The 13,541-nt window shown below is 53.4% G+C and overlaps 1 protein-coding gene across 2 annotated transcripts in view; it reads left to right on the top strand.

Moving 5' to 3' along the window:
• Positions 1–1,142: 1,142 nt before the first annotated feature.
• Positions 1,143–13,541, top strand: part of SMS (spermine synthase) — a 30,580-nt gene continuing 18,181 nt past the window's right edge. Inside the window, exons 1-4 of one of the 2 annotated variants that reach the window (XM_029079937.2) lie at positions 1,143–1,503; positions 9,349–9,469; positions 12,630–12,723; positions 13,465–13,529. In XM_029079937.2, coding sequence (XP_028935770.1) covers positions 1,371–1,503; positions 9,349–9,469; positions 12,630–12,723; positions 13,465–13,529 — 413 coding nt within the window. In that variant the 5' untranslated portion in view covers positions 1,143–1,370. Of the gene's footprint in view, positions 1,504–2,613; positions 2,635–9,348; positions 9,470–12,629; positions 12,724–13,464; positions 13,530–13,541 lie in introns of those variants that run through there. The other variant, XM_016228005.3, reaches the window with a different exon arrangement.

Here is a 13,541-nt window from a genome sequence, read left to right as displayed (position 1 = left end):
CCCAGATCCTCCCTGCAGCCCCTTCCCCCCCAGATCCTCCCCGCAGCCCCTTCCCTCTAGATCCTCCTCGCAGCCCCTTCCCCCCCAGATCCTCCCTGCAGCCCCTTCCCCCCCAGATCCTCCCCGCAGCCCCTTCCCTCTAGATCCTCCTCGCAGCCCCTTCCCCCCCAGATCCTCCCTGCAGCCCCTTCCCCCCCAGATCCTCCCTGCAGCCCCTTCCCCCCCAGATCCTCCCCGCAGCCCCTTCCCTCTAGATCCTCCTCGCAGCCCCTTCCCCCCCAGATCCTCCCTGCAGCCCCTTCCCCCACAGATCCTCCCTGCAGCCCCTTCCCCCCCAGATCCTCCCCGCAGCCCCTTCCCTCTAGATCCTCCTCGCAGCCCCTTCCCCCCCAGATCCTCCTCGCAGCCCCTTCCCCCCCAGATCCTCCCTGCAGCCCCTTCCCTCTAGATCCTCCCTGCAGCCCCTTCCCCCCAGATCCTCCCTGCAGCCCCTTCCCCCACAGATCCTCCCTGCAGCCCCTTCCCCCAGATCCTCCCTGCAGCCCCTTCCCCCCAGATCCTCCCTGCAGCCCCTTCCCCCCCAGATCCTCCCCGCAGCCCCTTCCCTCTAGATCCTCCCTGCAGCCCCTTCCCCCCAGATCCTCCCTGCAGCCCCTTCCCCCCCAGATCCTCCCCGCAGCCCCTTCCCTCTAGATCCTCCTCGCAGCCCCTTCCCCCCCAGATCCTCCCTGCAGCCCCTTCCCCCACAGATCCTCCCTGCAGCCCCTTCCCCCCCAGATCCTCCCCGCAGCCCCTTCCCTCTAGATCCTCCTCGCAGCCCCTTCCCCCCCAGATCCTCCCTGCAGCCCCTTCCCCCCAGATCCTCCCCGCAGCCCCTTCCCTCTAGATCCTCCCTGCAGCCCCTTCCCCCCAGATCCTCCCCGCAGCCCCTTCCCTCTAGATCCTCCTCGCAGCCCCTTCCCCCCCAGATCCTCCCCGCAGCCCCTTCCCCCCAGATCCTCCTCGCAGCCCCTTCCCCTCCAGCTCCTCCCCGCAGCCCCTTCCCCCCCGGATCCTCCCCGCAGCTCCTCCCCGCAGCCCCTCCCGCAGCTCCTCCCCGTAGGCCCCTCCCCGAGCCCTCGGCCCCGCCCGTCCCGTCCGTGGGTCGGTGGGCAGATCCGGGAGCCGAGCCGAGGGACCCCCCCCTCCCCCCCCCGGGTCCAGCAGCTGCAGCGGCAGGAGGAGACCCAGGCCCAGGCGGAGCAGAAGCAGAAGCAGGAGCGGCCGGGAGAGCTTTGGGGAGGAGGAGGAGGAGGAGGAGGAGGAGGAGGAGGAGGAGGAAGAAGGGCGGGCTGGTCCAGGCATGGCCCAGGGCCCCGCTCGTCCTCACCATGGCAGCCCCGGCCCCCGCACCAGGCCCGGCCCCGCCGCCGGACACCCCCGCCTCGCCGCCCCCGCCCCCGGACGCCCCCCCCGCCCCCGCCGCCCACCTCCGAACCCTCGACTTCCAGCTGGACGCCCCAGGTAGACGCCCCCGACCCCCGCATCCCAAAGGGGGGAAGGGGGGAGCCGCAGGGGGCGGGCTGCAAGGAGGCGGTTTGCGAGGGGGTGGGCTGCAAGGGGGTGGTTGCAACGGGGGGGCTGCGAGGGGGTGGATTGCAATGGGGGGGGCTGCGAGGGGGTGGACTGCAACGGGGGGGCTGCGAGGGGGGGGTTGCAATGGGTGGGCTGCGAGGGGGGGGTTGCAATGGGGGGGGCTGCGAGGGGGTGGACTGCAATGGGGGGGGCTGCGAGGGGGTGGACTGCAACGGGGGGGCTGCGAGGGGGGGGTTGCAACGGGGGGGCTGCGAGGGGGGGTTGCAATGGGGGGGGCTGCGAGGGGGGGGGTTGCAACGGGGGGGCCGCGAGGGGGTGGATCGCGGTGGGTGGGCTGCAAGGAAGTGGTTTGCAGGGGGGGTAGGCCGCAGGGGCGTGGGGTCGGGCCGGTCCTCGTGCCCCAACCGCGCAGGCATGGGGGGGGGGGGGGGGCGCCTCGTGCTCGGCTCCGGGCCTGAGGCCTTGGGCCCCCCACCCGGGCCCACCCCTCGTTTCCCATCCCCCCCCCTTCTCTTAGCATCTTCCCACCCCTCTCCGACGTTGAAAGCTCCTCGTGGGCAGGGAACGTGTCTGCTTATTGTTGCGTTGTCCCCTCCCAAGCGCTCGGCGCGGTGCTGTGCACACGGCAAGCGCCCAATAGATAGGACTGACCACGTCCCTTTGAGGCTGGGGGGGGGACACAAGGGTCCGCTTGGTTGCCCCTGGTTTTTGCTTCGTGCCCGTAGTGGATGCCCTTTGAAAACAAATCAGCTGCTCATGAAGGGCTTACTACGTGCCGGGCACCGTACTAAGCGCCGGGGTGGATCCGGACAGACCGGGTTGGACACAACCTCCGTCCCACTTGGGGCTCCCACGTTTCACCCCCCCCCCCCCCCCTTTTTGCAGACGAGGCCCAGAGAGTTGAAGTGACCGGCCCAAGGTCACACAGCAGACAAGGGGCGGAGTCGGGATTGGAACCCAGGCCTTGCCGACGCCCAGGCCCCGGTTTGTGGTGTGGAGGGCTCGCGGTTGTCGCTTCCGCTAATTTGGGACCCCCGTTTGGTGGTTTTCGTGTTGGCGGTGGGTGGCCTGCCGCCCCTTTTAGGTTTTACCGTGTTTGCTTCTTTTGGGATTTTTCTGGGTGCTTCCACTTGCTTGGGGATTTGGCTCGGGCCTTCCACCGGCCTTGGGAGCTCGGTGGGTGCCCCTGCCTGCTTTGGGATTTTGCCCGGTGCTTCTGCTGGTTTTAGGATTTTGCCGGGTGCTTCTGCTGGTTGGGGATTTTCCTGGGTGCTTCTGGCTTGGGGATTTTGCCGGGTACTTCCGCTTTGGGAATTTTGCCGGGTGCATCTTGCTGGTTTGGGGATTTTGCCGGGTGCCTCCGATTTGGGAATTTTGCCGGGTGCATCTTGCTGGCTTGGGGATTTTGTTGGGTGCTTCCAGTTTTGGAATTTTGCTGGGTGCATCTTGCTGGTTTGGGGATTTTGCCGGATGCTTCTGTTGGTTTGGGATTTTGCCGGGTGCTTCTGCTGGTTTAGGGATTTTGCTCGGTGTTTTGCCGGTTTAGGGATTTTGCCGGGTGCTTCTGGTTTAGGGATTTTGCCGGGTGCTTCTGGTTTAGGGATTTTGCCGGGTGCTTCTGGTTTAGGGATTTTGCCGGGTGCTTCTGCTGGTTTAGAGATTTTTTGCCGGGTGCTTCTGCCAGTTTGGGGATTTAGCTCTCCGGATTTTGCTCCGACCTTCTGCTCGTTTCGGAATCTTGCTTGGCGCTTCTGTTTGTTTCGGGATTCGGCTTTTATTTTTGAAAGTCCGACCCAAGGTCACACAGCAGAGAAATCATTCTGTAAACATGCCTTCAACGTTACTTGGCTTCTGACAAATCTGGTAACTCATCACCAACCAGTATAGAGACCTGGCCTGTTTTTCTCCATTTTCCCACAAACCCTGGATTTTTTCCCAGGAAGGGGACAGGGACCAGATCAACCTTGGGCTCGGAGCGGGGAGAGAGAGGGAGGCAGCATGGCCTAGTGGGTAGAGCCCTTGTCTGCTTTGTGACCTTGTGCAAGACACTTCACTTCTAGGGGCCTCCGTTCCCTCATCTGGAAAACGGGGATGAAGACTGTGAGTCCCATGTGGGGCAGGGGCTACGTTCGATCCCGTTACCTTGCATCTCCTCCAGCGCCTAGGACAGTGCCTGGCGTATAGTAAACACGTAACAAAAACCATCGTTACTATTATTGGAGAGGGAATGAGAAGGAGGGACAAGGGGAGAGGAAAAGGGAGGAGGGAGGGAGAAAGGGGGGAGAGGGAGAGAAAAAAGGGGAGACAGGGGGAGGGAGGAAGGGAAGACGGGGAGAGAGAACGAGTACGCAAGCGCCGCCGAACAGGCCTAATGTTGGCGGTTTCCGACTGATGCCGTAATGGAGGCGGGGCGAGGGGGTTGGGGGCACGGGGAGGAGGGGGGCTCGTCTGGTTTCCATCCTCTTCCCCTGGGCCTCGGGGTTTCCGCCGGACAGACGGATGGATGCACCCACCTCTTCTTTCCCCCCTCTTCCGCCTTCTTTGTGCTCCCTGAGGAACACACCCCCATCCGTCCATCCGTCCATCCGTCCATCCGTCCATCCATCCATCCATCCATCCAATGTAGTGAGCGCTTACTAGGGGCAAAGCAGCGGAAGAAACACTGAGGAGAGCACAGTGCAACAGAATGAGCACCCTCAGTCTCTGACCGGAACGAGGTGACCGTCCAGAGGGGCAGACGGACATTAATGGGAATAAATAAATCATTTCTAATATTCTCTGCCCTTCGCGGCAGCTGGCACCTTTTATTTCCCCAGTAGGCCGTGCTTACGGAAACTTCCACGCGGGTTTAATAATACTTAGTAATTGGGTTATTTACTTGTGGGTTTATATGATAGGTAGGTTCCCAAAGAGAAGCTGAACCCCCACCGAATGGGTTTGGATTTTCTTTGATGAGGCCCGGTGGAGGGTTTGTGGTAAAATGGAAAAAAAATAGACCAGGTCTCTACACTGGTTCGGGATGAATTCTCAGATTTGTTAGATCCCTAGTAACGACGAAGACGTGGTTACAGAATGATTTCTCTGCTGTGTGACCTTGGGTTGGACTTGGAGAACTAAAGCCCTGAGAAGCCCTTCTGAGGTCACATCTTCTGTAGGGTTTTTTTGTTTTTTTTAAATGGTATTTGTTAAGCGCTTCCAGTGTGCCAGGCACTGTACTGAGCACTGGGGTAGAGAGATCATCAGGTCGGACCCAATCCTAGTCCCTCATGGGCCCACAGCTTTAATCCCATTTGTAGTTGAGGTAACTGAGGCACAGAGAAGTGTCTTTTCCCAAGGTCACAGAGCAGAGAAGTGGCGGAGCCGGAATTTGAACCCCGGCCTTCTAACTCTCTCAGACCCGTGCCCTTTCCACTAGGACACACTGCTTTTCCTGAGCAATCGCTAATCCTCTCATCTTGTAGCCCCCAACTCGGTCGTATTTACGGGGTGCTTACTGATGTGCAGAGCACTGTACTAAGCGCTTGGGAGAGTACAATGCACCGGACACATTCCCTGCCGACATAGAGCTTACAATCTAGAGGGGGAGACAGACATTAATAAAAATAAATGACAGGGACATGAATGCTGTGGGGCTGGGAGAGGGATGAGTAAAATAAAGGGAGCAGGTAAGGGAAGGGGAGAAGCAGCGTGGCTTAGTGAAAAGAGCATGGGCTTGGGAGTCAGAGGACGTGGCTTCTAATCCTGCCTCGGCCACTTGTCTGCTGTGTGACCTCGGGCAAGTCACGTAACTTCTGTGTCTCATCTGTGAAATGGGGATGAAGGCTGTGAGCCCCACGTGGGACAACCTGATGACCTTGTATCTACCCCAGCGCTTAGAACGGTGCTTGGCCCATAGTAAGCGCTTAATAAATACCATAATTATTATTATTATTATTAGAAGAGGAAAGGAGGGCTTAGTCAGAGAAGGCCTCCTGGAGGAGATGTCTTCAGTAAGTCTTTGAAGGGGCTGAGAGTAATTGTCCCTGTCACCTCAGCTTTATGGAGGCACTTAAATTACCTCAGGGCCAACAGTTATGTACATAACTTAGATCACCCTCCCATCTATGTCTTACATCTGTCTTCCCTGCTACACTGTTAAATTCCTCGAGAGTTGGGATTGTGCCTCCTGACTCTTTTATACCCTTCCAAACACTCAGTACAGTCCTCCGCCTACAATAGGTGATGAATAAATGCTACTGATGAGAACGATGAAATGAATTACAATTCCTCTTTTGATTAAGGCTTTGAATCACAGGCCCGATATAAACTACCCCAAGCTTACCATTTTCCAGATCTGTGACCTCCCCTAGTTGCAGGAGCGAAACTTCAAAGCAGAAAATCACTTAGAAGATTGAAAAAGGAGGTGAAGAAATGGTCAGGTCTAAAGGTGGGGAATGTTTTGAAAAATATATGCGATTCACCGAAAAAGTGATGCCAAGGTAAACACAGATAAGGTGAAGAGCGGTTCCAGGCCAGGCTTGTATGGGTGTGTGACGGATGAAATCAAAGGTTTCTGAGAGTAATCAGTGCTAAAGAGGACTGTAATAAAAAACACAGAAGTTCAGCATGGTGGAGGTGAAGTTGAATAAATAAAAGTGGTAGTGAACACTTGGGAAAAAGCAACATGGAAAGGTGACCTCATCTTTATGCACAAGGAGATCACAAAGGGGAGGCAGACAAAAAATATTTGCCATTAGAACAATCACAGTGGGATATATACTCAAATAGAAGTGTACACAAGTGCAGAGGCTGGATGTAAATGCATCTAGAATAAGTAGAATTGGGCCGGTGAGGTTGTCCGGTTCAAGTCGTTGGAGATTGAGTGAGGCAGGTGGAATTTTTGCCAGGGCTTTGATCATGGGCAAGACCTGTGGCCTGACGAACTGGGGAGAGAGTTTCGGATCCGGGGAAATGGCTGAATCAGCTCAAGGTTGTTGAGTTGAGGGAAAAGTATTGAATTTGGAACCGACGGTTGCCTTCTCTGAGCATGTAATAAGCAATAATAATAATTATGGTATTTGGTAAGAGTTTGCTATGTGCCAGGCACTTTTCTAAGCCTCGAGATAGAAAATGATCGGGTTGAGCACAGTCCCCGTCCCCCGTGGGGCTCACGCTCTTAATCCCCATTTGACAGATGAGGTCACTGAGGCCCAGAGAAGTGAAGTGACGTGCCCAAGGTCACAGCAGACAAGTGGCAGAGCTGGGATTATTCATTCAGTGGTATTTATTGAGCACTTACTATGTGCAGAACACTGTACTAAGCGCTTGGAACGTACAATTTGGCCACAGATAGAGACCATCCCTGCCCAATGACGGGCTCACAGTCTGATGGGGGGAGACGGAAGGACAAACACAAGACAACGTAATCACGATAAATAGAATCAAGGGGATGTACACCTCATTAACAAAACAGATAGGGTAATTAAAAATATATACAAATGAGCACAGTGCTGGGGAGGGGGCGAGCAGAGGGAAAGGGGGTTTAGCTGAGGGGAGGTTGAGGGGGAGCAGAGAGGGAGCAGAGGGAAAAGGGGAAGCTCAGTGTGGGAAGGCCTCCTGGAGGAGGTGAGGTAGGGCTTTGAAGAGAGGAAGAGAGTTTGGCAGAGGTGAGGAGGGAGGGCATTCCAGGACGGCGTTGGGACGTGGGGACGGCGGGATAGGCTTGAACGGGGGACGGTGAGGAGGGGAGCAGGGGCAGGGGAGCGGAGCGTGCAGGGTGGGCAGTAGAAAGAGAGAAAGGAGGTGAGGTAGGAGAGGGCAAGGGGATGGACAGTCTTCCAGTCCCATGTTCCAGCCACCAGGCCATGCCGTGTTTAAGGAATGCATTTTATCACTCCATCCATCACATCTCTTGCCTCTCACAGCACATGTATTTAGAGCCTTAAACTTTTTGGCCCTGGAACCAACCCCTCCGTTCCCCCCACCCCAATATGGTATTTGAGCGCTTACTACCTGCCCGGTAATGCATTAAGCACTGAGGTAGATAGAAGCTAATTAGGCTGGACTCAGTCCAGGTCCCACATAATAATGGTGGTAAGCGCTTACTATGTACCAAAAACTGTTCTAAGCGCTGGGGTAGGTAGGAGGTTATCAGCTTGTCCCACGTGGGGCTCGGGGTCTCAGTAAATGAGAAGCAGTGTGGCCCAGTGGATAGAGGACCGGCCTGCGAGTCAGAAGGACCCGGGTTCTAATCCCGGCAGCGCTGCTTGTCTGCTGCGTGACCTTGGGCAAGTCACTTCGCTCTTCCGGCCTCAGTTACCCCCTCTGGAAAATGGGGGGTGGGCGTGGACTGTGGCCCACCCGATTAGCTTGTGTCTACCCCGGCGATTTCAGCAGTGCCTGGCACAGAGTAAGCGTTTAACAAATACCATTAAAAAAGGGGAAATGAATCAATACAGTTGATTGGGCAGGTCAAGCCGGGCGGAAGTGGGCTTGGGAGAAGCAGGAGGATAACGCGAGGAAAGAAAAGAAAGTGGATTAAGAGCAGATTCCAAGACCTTGTATGGCAGAGGATAAAACCAAACAGTCCAGGACCCAAGTGGAGGAAATGCGGCTGACCTTCCAGAAACCCTGGAGGCAGTTGAACCTCCGGAAACGAAAAATCACAGGCTCAGGGAGATGGAAGGGCGACTCATGGCTGCAAATGTATGTGCATATACATTCATTCATTCATTCAGTCGTACTTACTGAGCGCTTACTATATGCCTAGCACTGTGCTAAGCGCTTGGGAGAGTGCAATATAACATCAAACACATTCCCTGCCCACGACGAGCTCACCGTATATATATATATTTTTGTTAAACGGTATTTTTTAAACACTACGTGCCAGGCACGGTACTAAACTCGGGTACAGTCAAGCTAATCTGATTGCCTTGAATCTCCCCCACAGTTTAGCACAGTGCTTGTGTGGTACTTAGAAAGGACATCATTGTTATTATTATTATTATTAATAGTATTTTTAAGCGCTTAATAGGTGCCACCCACTGTACTAAGCACTGGGGTAGATAGAAGTGAATTGGGTTAGACACTGTCCCTGGTCCCCTGTTTTAATCCCCATTTTACAGACTGAGACTTTGAGCCCCTCGTGGGACAGGAACTGTGTCACACCCGATTTGTTTACATCCACCCCACTGCTTAGTACAGTGCCCGGCACATAGTAAGTGCTTAATTAGCAATAAACTAATCAGCTCAGATCTAGTCCTTGTCCCACAGGGAGCTGGCAGCCTAAGTAGGAGGGAGTAAATTTTAATCCCCATTTTACGGATGAGGAAACTGAGGCTCAGAGAAGCAGAGTGACTTGCCCTAGGATACAGAGCAGGCAGCGAGCGGAGCCGGGATTAGAACCCGGGTCCTTCTCATTTCCAGAAGGAAGGGTCTAGAGGGGGAGGACCGGGGACCCTGTGAAAAGTGACGGTCCAGCCTTTACCGTGAGAGGCAGGCTGAACGTCAAGGGCAGCGGGCAAACCACTAGCCCTGTTTTCAACTCCTCCCTGCAGACCGTCCCTTCCGAAGCCGCGAGGCCCAGGTCGATCCATTCTCCACGAGAGACTCCATCGTCCTTTACTTGTTTAAATTAACCCATCAGGGAAGAAAGGGGTCAGCGAGCGGGGCTTTTCTCCCGCGTGTTTAGTACATAGCTCCGCACCTTGTCAGCGCTCAATAAATCCCAATGAAGGGTTGACTGTTCTATATCCCGCACTGATTTTTTTGGCTCTCCCCACTCTTCTTTTGCAGCTGATGGCAGTGTCATCGTTAAAGGGCTCCAGTCCGTTTTTCAGAAACGGGGCATGACAGAAACCGTCCATAGCTGGGAAGATCATGGGTACTTAGCGACGTACGTGAACAAAAATGGCAGGTAAGTGGAAGCCTCGAGTCGTTTTCGCTGTCTGCTTCAGCCTCACGGTCGAATGGCTTTAGTTTGGAAAAGCACTTCATCTCTGGCAAAGGACCCAGGTTTCTTAATGGAAAGTCAATCGATCGTAGCCCTGGAGCGCTCACTGTGTGCAGAGCACTGTAGTAAGCATTCCAGAGTAGAACAGAGGTAGTAGACGTGAGATCCCTACCTTTGAGGGCTAGCAGGGGGAAAAAGAAATCTATCAATTGTATTTATTGAGCGCTTAGCTATGTGCAGAGCACTGTCCTGAGCGCTTGGCTAAGCGTAGTATGGCAGAATTGGCAGATGTCTTCCCTGCTTGCAGCGAGCTTACACTCTAGAGGGGACGTGAATATGAATAAGTAATTTATAATGTATAATTTAAAGATATGAAGATCATAATAAGTGGCCATCTATGGACTCACACTTTCATTCCCTCAGTGGAGTGTACTGAGCGCTTACTCTGTACAGAACACTATATTAAGCGCTTGGGAAAGTACGGTACAACAGTAAACGGTCACATTCCCTGCCCATAATGGGTTTGCAGTCTAGAGGGGGAGAGACAGACATCAAATAAATAAAATGACAGGGATTTACATAAGTGCTGTGGGGCTGGGAGGGCGGAAGAGCGAAGGGAGTGGGAGATGAGGAAAAGTGGGGTTTAATCTGGGAAGGCCTCTTGGAGGAGATGGGCCTTGAATAGGCTTCGAAGGGAGGGAGAGTTATTGTCTGTTGGATTTGAGGAGGGAGGGCGTTTCAGGCCAGAGGCGGGACTTGGGTTCGGGGTCGGTGGCGAGACAAGGGAGACGGAGGCACGTTGAGAAGGTTAGTGGCACTAGAGGAGTGAAATGTGTGGGCCGGGATGTAGGAGAGAAGCGAGGTGAGGTCGGAGCGGTCGAGGTGATGGAGAGCTTCAAAGCCTTTGGTGAGGAATTTTTGTTTGATACGGAGGTGGGTGGGCAACTCCTGGAGTTTTTTGAGTGGTGGAGTGACATGCCTTGAACGTTTCTGTAGAAAAATGATCCGGGCAGCAGAGCGAAGAATGGACTGGGGTTGGGGGAGAGGCAGGAGGCAGGGAGATCGGCAAGGAGGCCGATGCAGTCACCCAGGTGCGTTAGGATGAGTGATTTAAGCAGCGTGGCTCAGTGGAAAGAGCACGGGCTTTGGAATCAGGGCTCATGAATTCGAATCCCAGCTCTGCCACTTGGCTGTGTGACTGTGGGCAAGTCACTTAACTTCTCTGTGCCTCCGTTCCCTCATCTGTAAAATGGGGATTAAGCCTGTGAGCCCCACGTGGGACAACCTGATTCCCCTATGTCTACCCCAGCGCTTAGAACAGTGCTCGGCACATAGTAAGCGCTTAACAAATACCAACATTATTATTATTATTATTATTATTATTTGATTAACGTCATAGCAGTTTAGATGGAGGGGAAAGGACGGGTTTTAGCGATGTTGTGAAGGTTGGACCGGGAGGATTTAGTGATGGATTAAATACGCGGGTCGAATGAGAGAAAGGAGTCAAGGATACGTAAACGCGTGTCAGACTCTTAGCTGATATTTGTAAGAGTAGAAGGAAATGGAGTAATAGTGTTGATGCGATTTATTAAGTAGGGAGTCAAGTGCTGAACGAATACTGTTTTTATTATATTTTATGGAGTTGATGGGATTTATTTAGGGAGTCAAGTGCTGAACAAATACTGTTTTTATTATTTTTTATGGTATTTGTTAGAGTACTTACTTTGTGCCAGGCACTGGTATTAAATGCTGGGGTTGAGAAAAGATCTTCGGGACATCCAAGTGATTATCTTGTATGTACCCCACTGCTTAGAACAGTGCCTGACACATCGTAAGCACTTAACAAGAAGCCTAAAAAAAAAAAAGTCATTTCACTTTTCGGGGCCTCCCTTTCCTCATCTGTAAACTAGAGAAGCAGCTTGGCCTAGTGGATAGAGCCCGGGCCTGGGGGTCAGAAGGAGTGGGTTCTAATCCCGCCTCTGCCATCTGTCTGCTCTGTGGCCCTAGGCGAGATACTTCTCTGTGCTTCAAGTCCCTCGTCTATAAAATGGGGATTAATTGTGTGAGCCCCACTTATGACACCGACTGTGTCCAACCCCATTACTTTGTATCCACCCCAGGACTTAGAACAGTGCCTCACACTTAGTAAGCGCTGAACAAATCCCATCATCATCATGGATAAGACTCCCTACTCTCCCTCTGTCTTCAGTTGCCAGACAGAAGACCATGTGCGCTAGGCACTGTATCCGATTCGATGATATGATTCCACCCCCCGCAGTCCTTTGCGTAGTGTTCTGTTTATAGTGGACCGTAGTCATTGTTATTTTGTCAAGAGTGGGCTAAGCGGATGTTGAGTTTGAAGAAGCCTATGGTTACCTGTTTGTAGAGCGCTTGTGGAAAAAGATTTCCCATTAAGTAGGAGGCTCAGTCTGCCTTCAGTCATAATAGAAATAATAATAATCATTGTGGTATCTTAGCCACTATCTCTGTGCCGAGCACCGTACGGACTACTGGGGTGGATACAAGGAAGCTGGGTTGGACACGTTCCCTGTCCCACATAGGAGTCACCGTCTCAATCCTCATTTTGCATATGAGGTAACTGAGGCACGGAGAAGTGAAGTGACTTGCCCACAGTCACCCAGCAGACGAGGGACGGAGCCGGGATTAGAACCAGTGACCTTCTGACTCCCAGGCCCCGGGCTCTGTCCACTGTGCCATGCTGGTAATACAAGGTAGAGCCTTCCTATCTGGTTATGTCCATTTCCCCCAATCCATCCCTGAAAGTGTGATTTTTGTTTCTGGGGGGAACTTTGAGGGACCATTTATTAATGTAGAATAAAAGGCGGTAAAAGTTGTAGAAGAAAAACCAAGCTGAAAATTCCTGTACAGAACTTAGACTTAATATCTGTAGTTTATTTCTATTGATGCCTGTCTCCCCCTCTAGACTGGAAACTCGTTGTGGGCAGGGAATATGGTGTTGTATTGTCCTCTCCCAAGCACTTAATACAGTGCTCTGCACACGGTAAATGCTCAATACATACAATAGAATGAATGAAAGATTAAACTTCTCCATTTGCCCGAGTGGCCACGCTAACAGCCTCACGATATTCGTTTTGCTTTGTAGTTTTGCCAACCTGAGAATTTATCCCCACGGATTAGTGTTGATGGATCTGCAGAGTTTCGGCAATGTAGCGGCCGGCAGAGAAGAAATTAACAACGTAGGTATTCCCTCTTCGGCCCCTCACTGATTGTACGGCTTTCGACTTTGTTCTGGCCCCGTGTGAAACTTCCTTTCGGTCCTCGAGCTGACTTGATTTATATATTTGGATTTTCCCGGCTGTCAATCTCTAGTAATCATAGAAGCCCCCGCTCCGTGAGGAGAGGACGAGAGTTAGCGGGATTCCTGTCCTTGAGGAGCTTACAATCTAGCAGGAGAGACAGATGCCGCAATGAATTATAGCTAGGAAGAAGAAAGAAAGGAGGGGCGACATGGGCGAATAGGGGTTTACGAGAACGTAAAGGAGGTTGGGGGTGCGGGTGGGAGATGCGGACATTTTTGAAGCGGCGGTCGATGGACTAGAGATGAGAGATCCATCAGAGAAGGCTTCCTGGAGGGCATGTGGTTTCAAGAGGCCTTTGAAGATGGGGAGGGGGTCATATGCCGGTCGGTGAAGGGGGAATGAGTTCCATTCAGGGTCGGGGGTTTGACCGTCATAAAACGGCGGTGAGAGAGATGAGAGTGAGGTCCGCTGCAGCTGGGAGTCCTCTGGAAACTTAGAATAAGCTCTGGGAGAACCTCCTGAGAGGAATTCTCCCCAGGCGGGTCTGAAATAGTTTGAAATACCCGCAGGGCCCGGTGCTTCAAAATCCAGAGGCGGTCGGGGGGGAGCCCCGGATAGACGCGGACCTCTTCCCCTGTCCTTTCAACCTAACCGTTGCCATCATCTCAATTTTTGCAGCTGCTAAACAAGGTCGAAGAAAGAATGAAAGAACTCTACCCGGGCTGTATCAGCAGAGTTAAACGGTGAGACCCCGT

Source organism: Ornithorhynchus anatinus, chromosome 15 (assembly GCF_004115215.2).
Source record: "Ornithorhynchus anatinus isolate Pmale09 chromosome 15, mOrnAna1.pri.v4, whole genome shotgun sequence".
Lineage (NCBI taxonomy): Eukaryota > Metazoa > Chordata > Mammalia > Monotremata > Ornithorhynchidae > Ornithorhynchus > Ornithorhynchus anatinus.
Note: the sequence above shows the minus strand (reverse complement) of the source record. Positions and strands in the feature narration are given on the sequence as shown.